The sequence below is a fragment of the Lepidothrix coronata genome, unplaced genomic scaffold, assembly GCF_001604755.1.
Source record: "Lepidothrix coronata isolate B3197 unplaced genomic scaffold, Lepidothrix_coronata-1.0 Scaffold29, whole genome shotgun sequence".
NCBI classification, from domain to species: domain Eukaryota; kingdom Metazoa; phylum Chordata; class Aves; order Passeriformes; family Pipridae; genus Lepidothrix; species Lepidothrix coronata.
The window spans coordinates 3882671-3895870 of NW_016690209.1; the positions used below are offsets into that span (position 1 = coordinate 3882671).

The 13200-nt window shown below is 52.2% G+C and overlaps 1 protein-coding gene across 1 annotated transcript in view; it reads right to left on the bottom strand.

Annotated features, from left to right (window-relative positions):
- Window positions 1-735: 735 nt before the first annotated feature.
- MASP1 (mannan binding lectin serine peptidase 1) overlaps window positions 736-13200 on the bottom strand; it is a 23961-nt gene continuing 11496 nt past the window's right edge. The window contains exons 7-12 of the mRNA XM_017810457.1: window positions 12899-13046; window positions 12298-12416; window positions 11388-11466; window positions 6986-7123; window positions 5904-5978; window positions 736-3299 (exon numbers count right to left, since the gene is read on the bottom strand). Of these exons, the coding sequence (XP_017665946.1) occupies window positions 2404-3299; window positions 5904-5978; window positions 6986-7123; window positions 11388-11466; window positions 12298-12416; window positions 12899-13046 (1455 nt within the window). The 3' untranslated portion in view covers window positions 736-2403. The remainder of the gene's footprint in view (window positions 3300-5903; window positions 5979-6985; window positions 7124-11387; window positions 11467-12297; window positions 12417-12898; window positions 13047-13200) is intronic.

A 13200-nucleotide genomic window follows, 5' to 3' on the forward strand; every position in this document is an offset into this window, starting at 1 on the left:
TGCTTTTGCTCTCTCCTCTGCTCTACCCTCAATGTATCTGCTCATGTCAGCAGACCCATGAGCGAGCCAGACCTATCGCTCTCCTCCCTGCCATGAATGCAGAGGAGCCTGGCACTATTTTTCATTTCTGTGCCATAGGAAAATAGGGATCAATAACTCAGCTCTCAGACTTGGACGCAGGCACATAGTAGGAAACAGTGCTTGTGATTTTAAGCTCTCTCCAAAGGCTAGATTTTCACAGCCTGTGATACAGAGATGCCCAGCAGAGCTTTGTGCCTGCCTCAGCTCACATCTGAGCTTGCTGCAGAGCCTCTGCTGTGAAGACACACTCTCTCAGTCCAAGAGCTACTGGGGAGGGGTTGATTTTTCACTCCTTTTAGGGCAAAAATCACATGCCTAGTTTTTTTTCCTCATGGCAATTGAACTCAGATTTAATTGCTATTCTCAGCATACAGGTTGCTGCCCTCTCCTCCTGCCATTGCCCCTTCAGTGATGTGCTCAGGCTATAAATAATTGAAGGGCAGAATCTCATCTGTCGCCCTTTTTTGTGATTTGTATTCAGGGCTACTCAGGGACTGTCTCAGCCCTTGAAGCTGCGTGGGCCATGGCTGAGCAGCCATCGGAGTGAGGGATGGTGTGAGAATCCACCTGGGAGAGGAGATGTGCATGGCAGAGACTAGCAACCAGCCTGGACCATGTTCCTCTCAGAATAAAAGTCTCAGGGCACAAACTCAGTACATATAAAAGTTTTATTTTGTTCTCAGGAGGAAGACTGCAGAGAACCATCCTTACATGACATTAGATATTTTACAGAATGTAGTATCAAAAAAAAAGAAATATATATATATATTAGAGAATACCTTGCAGTTACATGACATAGCCAAGAGTACAGTTCATAGTATGTCTGCAAGATTGACCTTCCTTAGGCCTTCTGTTCCTCTACATGCTCTACAAATGGCTTTTTGGATAATAACAAAATGTCAGAGTGGCTCGTCCACTGTTAGCTTCTTCCTTTCATGGCAAAAGCAAAGGAGGAGGAGGTGGAGAGGCCGGAATGAGGCTACAGGCACACAGAGAGAACAGCAGGCAATTTTTGCATGTTGCTTACAGCTCTAGGAGGCCTTTGCTGGCAAAAGAAGGAGAAGGTGTCCCCACTGAAGGAAAGTAAGCTCACCTGACCTTGTTCCTTGGCAGGGCTTATTTGTCTGAATGGGCCATGGGGGGAAGTTGGTGAGATATGAATACCTCTGGTGCATTAGGTGAGTTTGGGTCAGTCTAAAACGACTTGGACACCTGGAATAGGCCACAAGAGCCATGAACAAATGCCAAACACCATTGGTAAAGGTAAATCAGCTAAATCAATGGCCTTAAAAGCAGTTAAAATGGACTAGGTTCTTGCAAGAATGAATAAACTGCCATGCAGGACTAACCAGGCCCCTGAGAAAGATGTGAAAGCTCAAGGAAGGATGTTCTATCTGAAATGATTCTGCTGAAAAGAAGTACTGCTTAGGTACAGCCAAAGTGATGCTGTCTCATGTGTTGAAAAACTTTCCTTGGGAAGCCTGCTGTGGCTGGAAACCACAGAGCTAGTCTGGGGGTGTGACTGGAGAAGGCTTGAAGTGATAGAGGGTTGGAGAAGTTTTGGTGGCTGAAGGTGAGTGTGATGCTGAGTCCAAATCCCTCTTCCTGTACCTGTGTCTTCTGTGGGTCACTCATCCCACATGGTTGGACACAGGTAGACCATTAGGGCTGGTGCTGGCTGAAGTTTGGGGTTGAGGTTTAGAGCTAACTGTGGATGTATCCTCACATCCTTGGGGCCAGGTGGGCATCACCTGAGATGCCACCAGGCAGAGATGTCTGTTTGCAAACAAAAATAATAGCAACCCCCCAGGACTCTCTCACTACTCCTTGCACAGAAAGTGTGGGGGACCTGTGAGGTTCAGGCCTGCCCAGATGGGTTTCCCTGCCTTGTCCATAGGCTCTGTAGTTGCATCTTCTGATGGGACAATTTGACCAGAGAGTCCCAGAGGTGGGGGCAATTCCCCGTGCATGGCACAAAGCTTTGGTGTCAAGGAAATGCTGCCTCAATTGCTGTGCCTTTTTCCTGGCTTGGAGGGAGGCTCCCTAGAATGTGGGTGAGGTTTGCAGATGGGCAGCACAAGCTGAGGACACCAGCTGAGATCTGCCTTTCGCTCCCTTCCCCCAGCTCCCTCGCAAGCATTTCCTAAGAATGCAAGTGAAGGGATGCAGGACCAAGTGAAACAAATGACCTGGAGGGCTGGCAAAGGCTTGGCATGAGTGGAGTGTCGTGGCTGTTGCTTGCGAAAGACCAGAGTCTGGAGCACATTAAACAATAACAACAACAAGAAAGGGAGCCGTGGTGGCAGCAGGCTGCTTAGTAACTCATCTCTCTGGCTCGGGGTCCAGAAATGTCCACCTCTCTGAGGAGCCTGTTTTCTTCTCCACCCAGTCCACATAGTTAGAGACCTTGGTGTACACACCGTACACTTGCTTGCTGCCACACTCCTCTGGGCCACCCCATGAGACCAGCCCTTGGGCCACCCACCTCCGGGTTCCCGGGTCCTGGATGACAAAGGCTCCCCCGCTGTCTCCCAAACAGGTGTCCTTCCCACCTTCGTAGTAGCCGGCGCAGAACATGTTCTCGGTCACGCTGTAGTTCCCTGACCGTGACTCGTAGCTGGTCTTGCACTCGGCGTGCAGCACCACTGGCAGCTTGACGTACTGCAGGATGTCAGACAGGGTCCTCATGCCCGAGCTGATGATCTCATCCACTGTGATGTTGGGGTTGGAGATACCCCAGCCAGCCACCAGCCCCAGCGTGTTGGGGTGAGGCCCCTCCAGCTCGTGCTCAAGCTGGGGCAGACAGACGGGCATGACATACTTCCCCATGGTCACCTTCTCCTTCAGCTTGACAAGAGCAATGTCGTGGTTGTAGTTCTGGATGTCAAACTCCTCGTGGAGGATGATCCTCTCCACTGTCCGGTTGACGGCGTCCATCTTGTTCCTCACGTCATGAAGGGCCAGATAGACAGTGACGTGCTCCTTGGAGACGGGGATGACAGTCTTGTCCCGCCGCTGGGAGCGGAGCACATGGGCAGCTGTCAGCACCCAAGAGTCTGAGAGCAGGGCTCCACTGCCAAACCATTTGTCGTTGGGCACCCGGGACATATCCTCCACCACAATCAGGGCCTGCCAGGGGAAGAAACCGGGCTCTGCATTCCGCCCACCGATGATGCGCTTGATGATCCCAGGCAGAGGGCGAGCTGGCCGGCCACACACTGGGGACAGAAAGGACAGGGCAGTTACTTCCAGTTTACTTATCTAGGGAACAAATGAAAAGGGATATCCCTGTAGAGTATGCCACGTGACTGGTTATCTTCAAACCAAACACTCTCTTTTGTAGTTTATGGAGGGATTTGGTTGGATCCACACCACTTCAGAAGCAGAAAGGCCAAATGAGTAAATCTGCAGCCTCACTGTGACCTTTGAGGTTGCTCAGCCCTTCCCAGACCTTTCAGCCAACCGCCTGGCTCCTGCTCAGTGTGCCAAGAAACTCAGGGGAATGCTAGTGGGAGGATTGGAGCTTGACATCAGCCCAGTCTCACCCCTTTCTCTGAGACCTGTCATGAGGTTTGTGTTCTCATGGCCATGGCATATGCCCTCCCAGAGGAGTTGTGGCTGAAAAGGGCTCAGCCGTGTTGCCTAGCATCATGGGCATTATTCCTGCACCTCCTCACCACAATTCTGGCAGCCAAACCAGAACCCCTCTTCTCAGCTCTTCAACAGATCTAGAATTAATGCCTGAAGAGCCCTGATGTGCTGACTGGTTTGCCTCTAGAAACTTTATCCAGGCACTGAGACACAGCATGAGGAAGAGGAGGGACTCAGGATGCTGAAGGTGGCTCTGGAAGGGTTGGACAGGGTGGGCAGGAACAATCGTGTCCCTGTGGAACTTAAGCCTTGGGACATGGTTGGTGGGGGGGGTCTGAATCACACCTCTGGCAGCCCTGTGGAGGGGGACTCCCAGCTGGCTTGTGGGTGCTGATGTCACCAGGAGGTTGTGGGAGCCAATTTAGGCTTGTCCTTCTACATCTGAAAGAGTCCTGAATCGCAGCAGTGCAGGTGCTGGTCTCATCCCTCTGAGTCTGCAAAGAGAACCCATATCCTCAAGGGAAAGTGCCAGGCCTCTGCCTTGATGCCACCTGTACTCTGAGGGGAGGATGCAAAGCCTCACAAAAAGAGGATCTGACCTCTCAGGCTGATGGGATCAGGGCTGAGAATCAGCCTTGGAACCAGTGCAGGAGCACTGGGAGCTGCTAATGTGAATTTGTTGTGACTGGGGTCTGTCTCCAGGAAAAATGTGACTCTAGCAGGGAAGGAGCATGGTGAGTGTCTCTGCGTGTGCTCTGCACCCCTGCCCTTCCCAGTGCTGAAAGGAATAGAAAACATGCTCAGGAAAAGAATTCCTGTGTCCCAGCCCAGATGGTCTGCTGCACTGAAGCTGACAGTTGTCCCAAGGAGATGGTTTTAGAGGAAGTGCATCCAGCCAAATATTTATTCTATTAAATTACATATCAAAAATGCTGACCAGGCTGCAAATGCTCCCACTGATGGCAGAGGCAGGCATGGAGTGGCCTGGAAGAGAGGTTTCAATTGATGGGGAGGTGCGTGAGACATGGGGAAGATCTGAACAACAGCTGGCCAGCTGCTGCCTGCAGATGCCGATCTCAGGAGAGCGTCACCCTCTCTCTGGGATTTTCCATTTTCCTGAAGTCTCTCTGACTCCTGCCACTAATCAAAAGGCCTGGAAATGGCCCATGAAAGCAGCTATGGCCCCAAAAGCTGTCCCCGTATGCTCCCAGCTCAAATTAGTTCAGGCTGAAACATCAAGCAGAGATGCAGGGAGCAGCTGCCACAACAAGAGCAGCCACAGCCCAGGAGTTTTTTGGAAATTTTCTGGAGTTTTGTGGGATGCAGGGAATCTCAGGGGTCCCTCTTCTGGACTTGCAGTGGCTCAGCATGGCTGGAGAGCAGATACCCTCCATGAGGTAGTGTCTGGACCCTCGGGTGGTTGCAGCTGCAGCTGCTGCATGACAGCCAGATCCCTGCACCTCTCTGGAGAGCCTACTCTGCACATCAGATTACAGTCCACACCCAGACTTCCTCCAGGCCCCCAACCTGTCAGCCAGACCTGGCCCCACTCTTAGCTATGGCCAGCAAACATCCCAGAGACTGTTGTTTAATCCTGAGTGGGTGCCTGGCCTAGAAACTTGCTGGCTGCAAACATTTCTGCCACTGCTCAAAGTCTTGGGATTTTCCTTCCCTGCAAAAGCAGCTGAGTTTTTCTGCAAGGCTTGAAGAGGTGATAATTGCTACTGGATGTCTACACACTGCCTGTGGGAGCTGACAGCCAGGTAATGCTCTGCCCTTGGCTGGAGCCATCTCCAGGGGTGCTGGGGGCTGAACATGGACAGTGGGCTCTGCCTTGGGACTGCTGGCTTCCTTGTCTGCTGGAATGGGGAGCTTGGGGAGCCCTGACAGCCACGATGGCTGTGACCTCACTGCTGCCCTAAACTGCCAGGGACACATGCCCTCATCACTGCTGCCCAGTGCCACCATTGCACCCTGACCATCTGGGCCATCTGGGATAGCAGAAAGATTCTGCCCCCCCCCCCCCCCCCCCCCCCCCCCCCCCCCATCCTGGCCATTCACTGTGGCAGTTGGATATGAATAGCCAAGTCATGTGGCACTGTCACCAGGGAGCATGGTCCCTGCCTAGGGAAGCATCAGGTCTGATCAGGCATGGCAGCATCCCCTCCCTGCATGTCCCTGCTCTGCATCCCTTGCTGAGCAAGGGGAACCAGTTGCCCCAGTACCAGTACCTGGTTGGCAGGATGGCAGCTTGGTCCCCAGCTCCTCGCTCCTCCACACCCCCGATGCGTCGCACATGTAGGTAGCTGGAAGAAAGCAAAGTGTTAGCTCGTCTGTGGTCCTGGCATGAGGGAGTGTCCTTTGCAATGAGGAGGGTTGCCCAGCGGTCAGGACCCTGAGAACCCTTTTTCAGGTGTCCTCCCTTTTAAAGCTCTCTGTGCTCCATTCCCTGGGGGGCCCTGGCAGCCCTGTCCTCATGGAGGAGATGTGCCACCATCCTCAGTTTCATTGCCTTAAGCTGTCTGGAGGGCTATGCTGTGCCTTCACCCTCTGCTGGCAGCAGCCTCCACATAAATATTGCCAGTGCCCGTTCTGCTAATGCATATGGGATGCTGGGACCAGATGCACAGGGCCGGCGGGAGATACAAGCTGGAAGACAGGAATGTGAGGAATTCCTTTGGCTTTGCTTGCTGAGGGAGGAGGAGGAGGAAGATGGTTTGGGGTGTGTACACACCCTTTCTGCTGCCCAGAGCTGAGTCTGAAGGGTGCAGAGATCTGTGATTCTTGTCAAAGTACCTTGTGTTTTTTCTGTAGTTGTGGACCAGGGGGACTGGGGGGAAAACCCAGTCTGATCCCACTGCTATCTATTCAGCTTTGGCTACGCTGAACATTTGGGTGCTGGGATGAGGAGGCTTGCAGAGCCCTTACTGAGGCTGCTGGACCTGGTGCTCTCTCCAGCAGCAGCTCCTTTCGCTTTTCCATAATTTCATAATCTGCAGGGAGCAAATGGCAGGGTGAGAAGGCAGAACGTGGAACACCCACACTGCTCTGCTGAGGCTGTGAAACATTCAGGCAAAGCACGAGGCAGGGCCAGCTCCATGCTACCTCACTGAGGAGCAGGATGTGTCCAGTCTGACAATCCAGGCAGTGCAGACGCAGGGTATGGTGTGTGTAGGCTACATCCACAGCCTGCTGTTTGCAGAGCACCCCGGAGCAGCCACCCCAAACTCCCCCCGCTTGCAAATGCACAGGCGCATGGCCACGCGCCCGCCTGCGCTGTGCCGTGGGGATGTGTCCTGGCCCCACTGCTCACCCGTGCTGTTGGGGGCCATGTGGTAGTAGGGGTGCTGGCAGTGGTACTGGATGGCTGCTCGGTAGGTGGTCAGGTTGTTCCTGGTGGAGTAGGTGACAAAGCCATGCTCCAGCTCCGGCGGCGCTTTGCAGTCAGCAACTGAAACCCAACACAGAAGGGGGGGTTGAAACCTGTGCTGTTTCTTGGGGTATCCAGACAACCAGCAGGCAGGTAGTGCTGGGCTTTGGCATGTGGCAGTGGTCCTGTGGGGCAGAGCATGGGCCCATAGAGTCCTGTATCCCCTTTCTCTAGGGCAGTGCAGAAGATGCAGCCTGACATGGCTTCTGACAGCAGCAGAAGGCTCTGTCTCAGTCAAGACAGCCTGGCTCTGTGAAACCCTTCCACAGACACCCTGCACAGACAGGGCATGCAAATGGCATGGCTCGCCTGCTGGCTGTATGGCCAGCACCACTCATGCTGGTGGAGACCCTGTCCCAGGAACCCCTCCATTTAGTGTGAGATCTCCCTGCTGCACTGTTGAGAGGGGAGGAAGCCTGCTGTGGTAGGTGACAGCTGTTGTGAGATGGTCTCAGAGTATGTCTTTGCATCCCTTAGGAGTGGGCAAGGAGAGGCAGGCAGTAATTCACCAGCCTATGCTGTGAATCAGAGGTGCACAAGCCTTTGCTGAAAGCACAGTCCAATCCTTCCTGCTCTGGTCTTGCTCACCAAACAGTGCTGTTAAGCATTTACACATCAGGCTGAACAACCTTTGGTCCTGGCTATCCTATGACAACAGGAGATGAAGGACATTAAGAGTGTGGCTTGGCTGGTCTGCAGGCAGGGATGACGCCAGCAGATATGGGTGAGATCAAACCTGCTTCATCTCCCAGGACATTGGCAACGTTGGCTCTGCTTCACCATCCCTGCTGTTGGCTCGGGGTCTGATGGAGGGATAAAAATTCCCAGGGTACCATTGCCCTTCCCCATGGCCTGTCCATGATCCCCTTTCTACCCTAGATCACTCAGAGTGCCCTACCCAGCCTCTCCTCCCAGCTTGTCCCCTGTATTGGGTGTGTGCCAAACACACCAGGAAGGACCCCAGGCTGCAAGAGAGTTTATCCTCTAAAGCCAGGAGTCACTCCTTTGGAGCTGTAGCTCCCTGCCATGTGGGCAGGTCACAGAGCACTCAGACAATGCTGTGCAGCTTCCCCCTGTCCCATCCTGGGGGACCTGCCCCAGTGGAAGGCAGGAAGCAGGGTCTGATTCTGCCAGGAAATGCAGTGCTGTGGAGTTGGGTTCTGCTATGTTTAGGATGAGAGGTTGAGTAGAGGATGGGTGACTGCAGAAAGCAGGTCCTGTTGGTAAGGGATGACCCTCCGTGGATGTGGGTCTGCATGTTCTCCAGGAAGTGAAGGGAGTGAAGACAGGAGTCCTAGCTCCTCATGAAGTGATCCAGGCTAACAAAGAGAGAATTCACCAGAAGTAGTAGCTGGAACAAGGGATATGTACCAATGCTCAGGGTTGCCTAATTGCTTGGGTGGAAAAAGCCTGGTTTATGGCAAAATGCTACAGCTCACTATTCACCAGGGTCCCCTTCGCCTTCTGTAGGGACAGCAGGTGATGCTATGAGTGTGTGGGTGCAGACAGGCTGGGTGGAGACTCTGGATACCTGTTCCCTTGGAGGAAGGAGGGAATGAATGTCAGGGGACCATCCTGGCTGGCACCTCTACTCTGGGGTTATTTATGGCTGGGGGGCAGCATCCACTGGCCTGCAGAGCCCATCTCATCCCTGTGTGTTCTCCAGGCCTGGAGGAACCCGATGCCTGGAGAATGGGCTCTTGCAGAGAGGTGTTGCCACATCAGTGTCCTAGGTCCCGCTGAAAAGGTGAGGGGAGGGCATTTGTTCCGTGAGCCTTTCCAGAGTTTTCCCTCAGGAAAGGGGCCCTTTAGCATCTTTGTCTTTGTGGGACCAGAAGTGGACCGAGCTCCCCAACACACATCTCCTCCTCTCCCAGCCTCCCATCCCAGATTCCTCCTAGTGAAGCCTCTGATGCCTCAGGGAGTCCAGGGTGCATGCCCATGGCTCCTGGGGCTGTGAATGGGGACAGATACCAGGCTCTGATCTCCTTCAGCTGCAGTCAGCATGAGGCCAGCCCATCCTCACCTCTGCCAGGCCAGCAGTGGGAAGCAAACAGGAGGCAGAGGAACATCCATCCCGCTGTGTTGGTGTCAGGGCTTGGTGCCTGCAGGAAAGGGCTAGTGATGCCAACCCACCCTCCAGGCCTCCTTGTCCGGAGGGTCTGAAAGGCACCAGGACTCTTGGAGAAAGGAAAGGAAGGAGTGTTTCTTATTTGTGATGCTGGGCCAGGGACGAAGGGCAGCGGGAGACTGAATACAACCAACCAACCATGGTTGCCATGCCATGATCCTTGTGCAACAGCTGCCTTGGAGGGGGAGCCAAGGTGGCCAAGGTATCCGCATGGAGAGGGAGGGATACGGACATGCCAGGAGCTGGCAGCAGCATGTGATCCCCAGGCATGACAACGAGAATGAGGTGTTCAACTCCAGTTTCCTTTCCCCTTCTCAAGATGGAGTTAAGGAAGCACCAGGCGCGGGGGGGTTAAGAGTGCCATGCCGGTTAGACAAGCCGCAGAGATGGATTTGGCAGCCAGGCCAGCGGCAAACGGAGCCTGCCCTGGATACTGGGCAGATCAGAGAGGGGCATCAAGACAGGCTGCCTGTCGGGGCGGCACAGCCGGCACCAGCCTCACGCGGCCACTTGCTCCGAGCCAGCTCTTCCCTCTGTCTGGTTGTCGGCTCTATCTCCAGCTGCACCGAAAGCAGAGGGGAAGGAGGAGAGCAGAAAGAGAAAGCCCAATTAGTAGATGAGCAGAGAGAGACATGCAGGAAACCCAGCCCCCAAAACACCAGAAATCGTTAATGAGTGCCCGGCGAGCTGTGCCAGAGTGCCTCGGATGCCAGTGGAGCCATGGTCCTGCTGGGAACCCTCTCACTCTGCTGGGCCAGGGCAGCCTGAGGGCAGTGGTTGGGAGAAGCTCTCACAGGTTTGTGTTTAGCCTCTCCAGGCTATAGAGCTGGATTTTATCCACAGTGGCTGAGAAGTTTTCTATTTTCTGCATTGCTTTCTAAAACCATTTTTGCTTGTGCTGTACCTCTCACAGACATCCTGGGGAGGTGGGAGGCTTTGCAATTTGGAGAGCTGAAAGCCAAGGCTTCTTGGCTTTCCAAAGAAGTCTTAGAAATTTAGTGTAGTGAGTCATATTACACAAGAACTGATCAGTTCCAGCCCAGTTGGAAAAATGAAGATAATAATTTAAATTTTCTCAAAACCCCGACTTTCTGGGGTTAAAAATAATTACCTGGAATTTCATTCTATTTTTTACATGAAGCTAGATACAATCAATGGGAGACTGTGATAATGAGAGTGTAGGAGTGAGAAGTTCCTTGGCAGGGCAGAGGCATCATTGACCCCACACTTCCTAAGGAGCTCTTTAAGATATGAATCTATTTAGCAGGTCTCAGAGCCTCCCAGTTTCCATTTTGAGTGAGAAAACATGAATTAAAACTCCAGAAATACTGTTCTAAGGTCAGATCCACAATATTCTTAAAAGAAAAAGGATCTGCCCAGATGAGGAGAGCCTGGATCCCAACATCCCTAGAAAGCATCTCCTCCTGCATCTCCTGGAAGGGCCTGGGACACTCTCTGAGCATGTTTGCTTCTTTTCTCCTCTTTAGGCCAGCCTTACAACAGACTGAGCAGCAGTGAGAGCCTTCCTGAGGGCTGAGGGGTTTGGGGTAAATGGAAAAGGTGTTATCAGATACATCTCCCAAGCCTGAGATGAGATAGGAGCTGGGTTAGATGAAAGAAAAGATGATGCAAATCATCATCTGCCCTTTCAAATGACATTTCTTCTCCCCTTTTCTCCCATTTTATGGTTTGTTAATAATTGGACAACTTTTCTCTCCCCTTTCACTTAGCTGAGCAGTGCCAAGTTTAGGCTAGTACCTGGGACTAATGCCCTGTGTCTTGACAGCTTCCATTGGGAAGGAAATTTGGACCAGGAATTGGATTATCCCAAATTGTCCCAGATTTATCTGACAGAGCCAGTGCTCAAGAGCCAGGCTTGCTCTTTTTTTGACAGGGAGACAGCAAAAAAGGCTCAGAAATCAAGTTATATGAGTAATCTAAATAAGAGCACCAATCTCCTGCTTGTGGTTTTTGGATTGATCCCCACTACGTTATCCAAGAACAAGCCAAAAGAGCTTTGCAGGGTTACGTAGCCTCTCTGGCTGGGTTTGTGTCTCTGTGTAAGGAACTCCACTCTGGCAGGGCAGCTCCTGTTAGCGTGAAATTATTTTAGCAGGAAAAGGACATTGGCAGGGTGGGGAAGGGTGTCCTTACTTTTGCAGATAGGGATCTTGTTACTCCATGTCCCATCCTTCAGACACTCAATCTGGAAGGAGTCGCTTTCCACGTCATCCTGTGTAGAAGGTGCCAACAAAAAAGAAAACACCTGTTAATGTTCAAGGAAAAGAAATAAATTTCTTGATTAAAAGGGAATGTCTTGGTGATTTAGTCAAGTTGTATCCAGCCTCCCCTGAAAGAGGAGCTAAAAATTGCAATAAAATCATAATGAAAAACTTAGAGAGTTTTCTTGTTGCCAGCAACTCAGTGGCATGCTGAAGCAAAAGAACTCGAGTCATTTATTCCTGTTCTAGATGATGGGATGTGTAAGGAGGCAGGTCTGCATGAAGAATGGGACTAGGAGGAGATCAGAAAAATATCTAACTCCATGTTGGAAATCACAGTGGGCTACTGGTTTGGAGGGAAGACAGCCACCCCGTGAGTCACCCACACACCCTGTGGTTACCAGCTGCTTCCTGGAGAGGGCCTGCCAAAACCCTGCTTCCTGTGACTTGCTGAAGCTGTCCCAAAGTCCCAGAGGACCTCCCAGCCTCTGTAGGGCTGCTGAGCCAGTGCTCATTGAGGGGGAGAACAGACAAAACCCTAGCACTCCCCTGGGGCTTTTGCTGACTTTTTCTCTGGCAGAGGTGACAAGCCTGACATTCAATGAGCTTGCTGGGTCTGGAGAGATGCTGAGACGGTGGCTCAGAAAAGCGCTCTCTCCTGTCTTCCTCTGCATCTTCGGAAAGGAAAGGTGGTGGCTCTAATGGAGGCTTTTTCCTTGCCCCTGGGAAGAGGGTAAGGATGTTGTGTGGGTTGTGTTTGCTCTCCCAGAGCTGCAATGCCTTTGAGCAGAAGGATCCTCCATTTTCTACCCTATTCCCAGCTCCACATACTTTCCCCATACCTTCAGCACTTTGTATCCAGTGTTGCAGCTGATGACAACCTGGTCTTTGAAGGTGTACTTGGCTTGAGAAGGCTCAATTTTCCCATTGATTGGTGGTTGCACTGGTGGGCATGGGTTTCCTTTGAATACAAGAAAATGAAGCAAAACAAAACACAGCGGAATAAATAGAGGAAATGCGGTGTCCCAGCTCTGCCAGCCAGCCCATGTAGCAGAGTTTGAGCATTTCTGCTCTGCTTCTGTTCTAATCTACATTGGCACGGCTCATCCAGGCTCTTCTAGAAGGCATGAAGGCTCCAGGTCTTTCCTCCAGTCTGTAATTCTCTGGCTTTTGGGCATTACAAATCTGGGAGCTAATAACAGTAGCCTGTGCAATTACCGTGCCCAAAATTGCTCTGCTTTGCAATGTCATCTTGGTTCAGGGCCCATCTGAAAAAGCATCCTTTGGAAGGAGGGCTCTGTGTTACTTAGGCCTCTCCTTGTGGGATTTCTGGAACAGATCCTTTCTGGAGACAGGATTATGGACCACCAAACTCATGGTGTCCACCTATAAAGCCCTTCCTATTCCCAAGCCCAGCAAACAGTGGAAGGCAGCGGGACTTACCAATTGCTGTGTATGACAGCTTCCAGCCCCTGTTCTCTCCGGAGTTGTCACTGTGGAAGAGGATCTGCACACTGTTAGTTTGGGTTTCAATGCGTCCTGGGGACTTCTCTCCACAGAAAGGTCCAAACTCCTTTGGGCCAGCTTTGATCTGACGAGGCAAAGATGAGTGGATGGTGTGAGGAGGGTCTTTGATCCCTGAGACTAATGGGCAGGCCTGCAGTGGGGTCAGTGGGGCTTAAGCACCATGTCTTGGGGGATGTGAACAGAAAGAGGGTCACTGTTGGCTGAAAGGTTCAAAATCA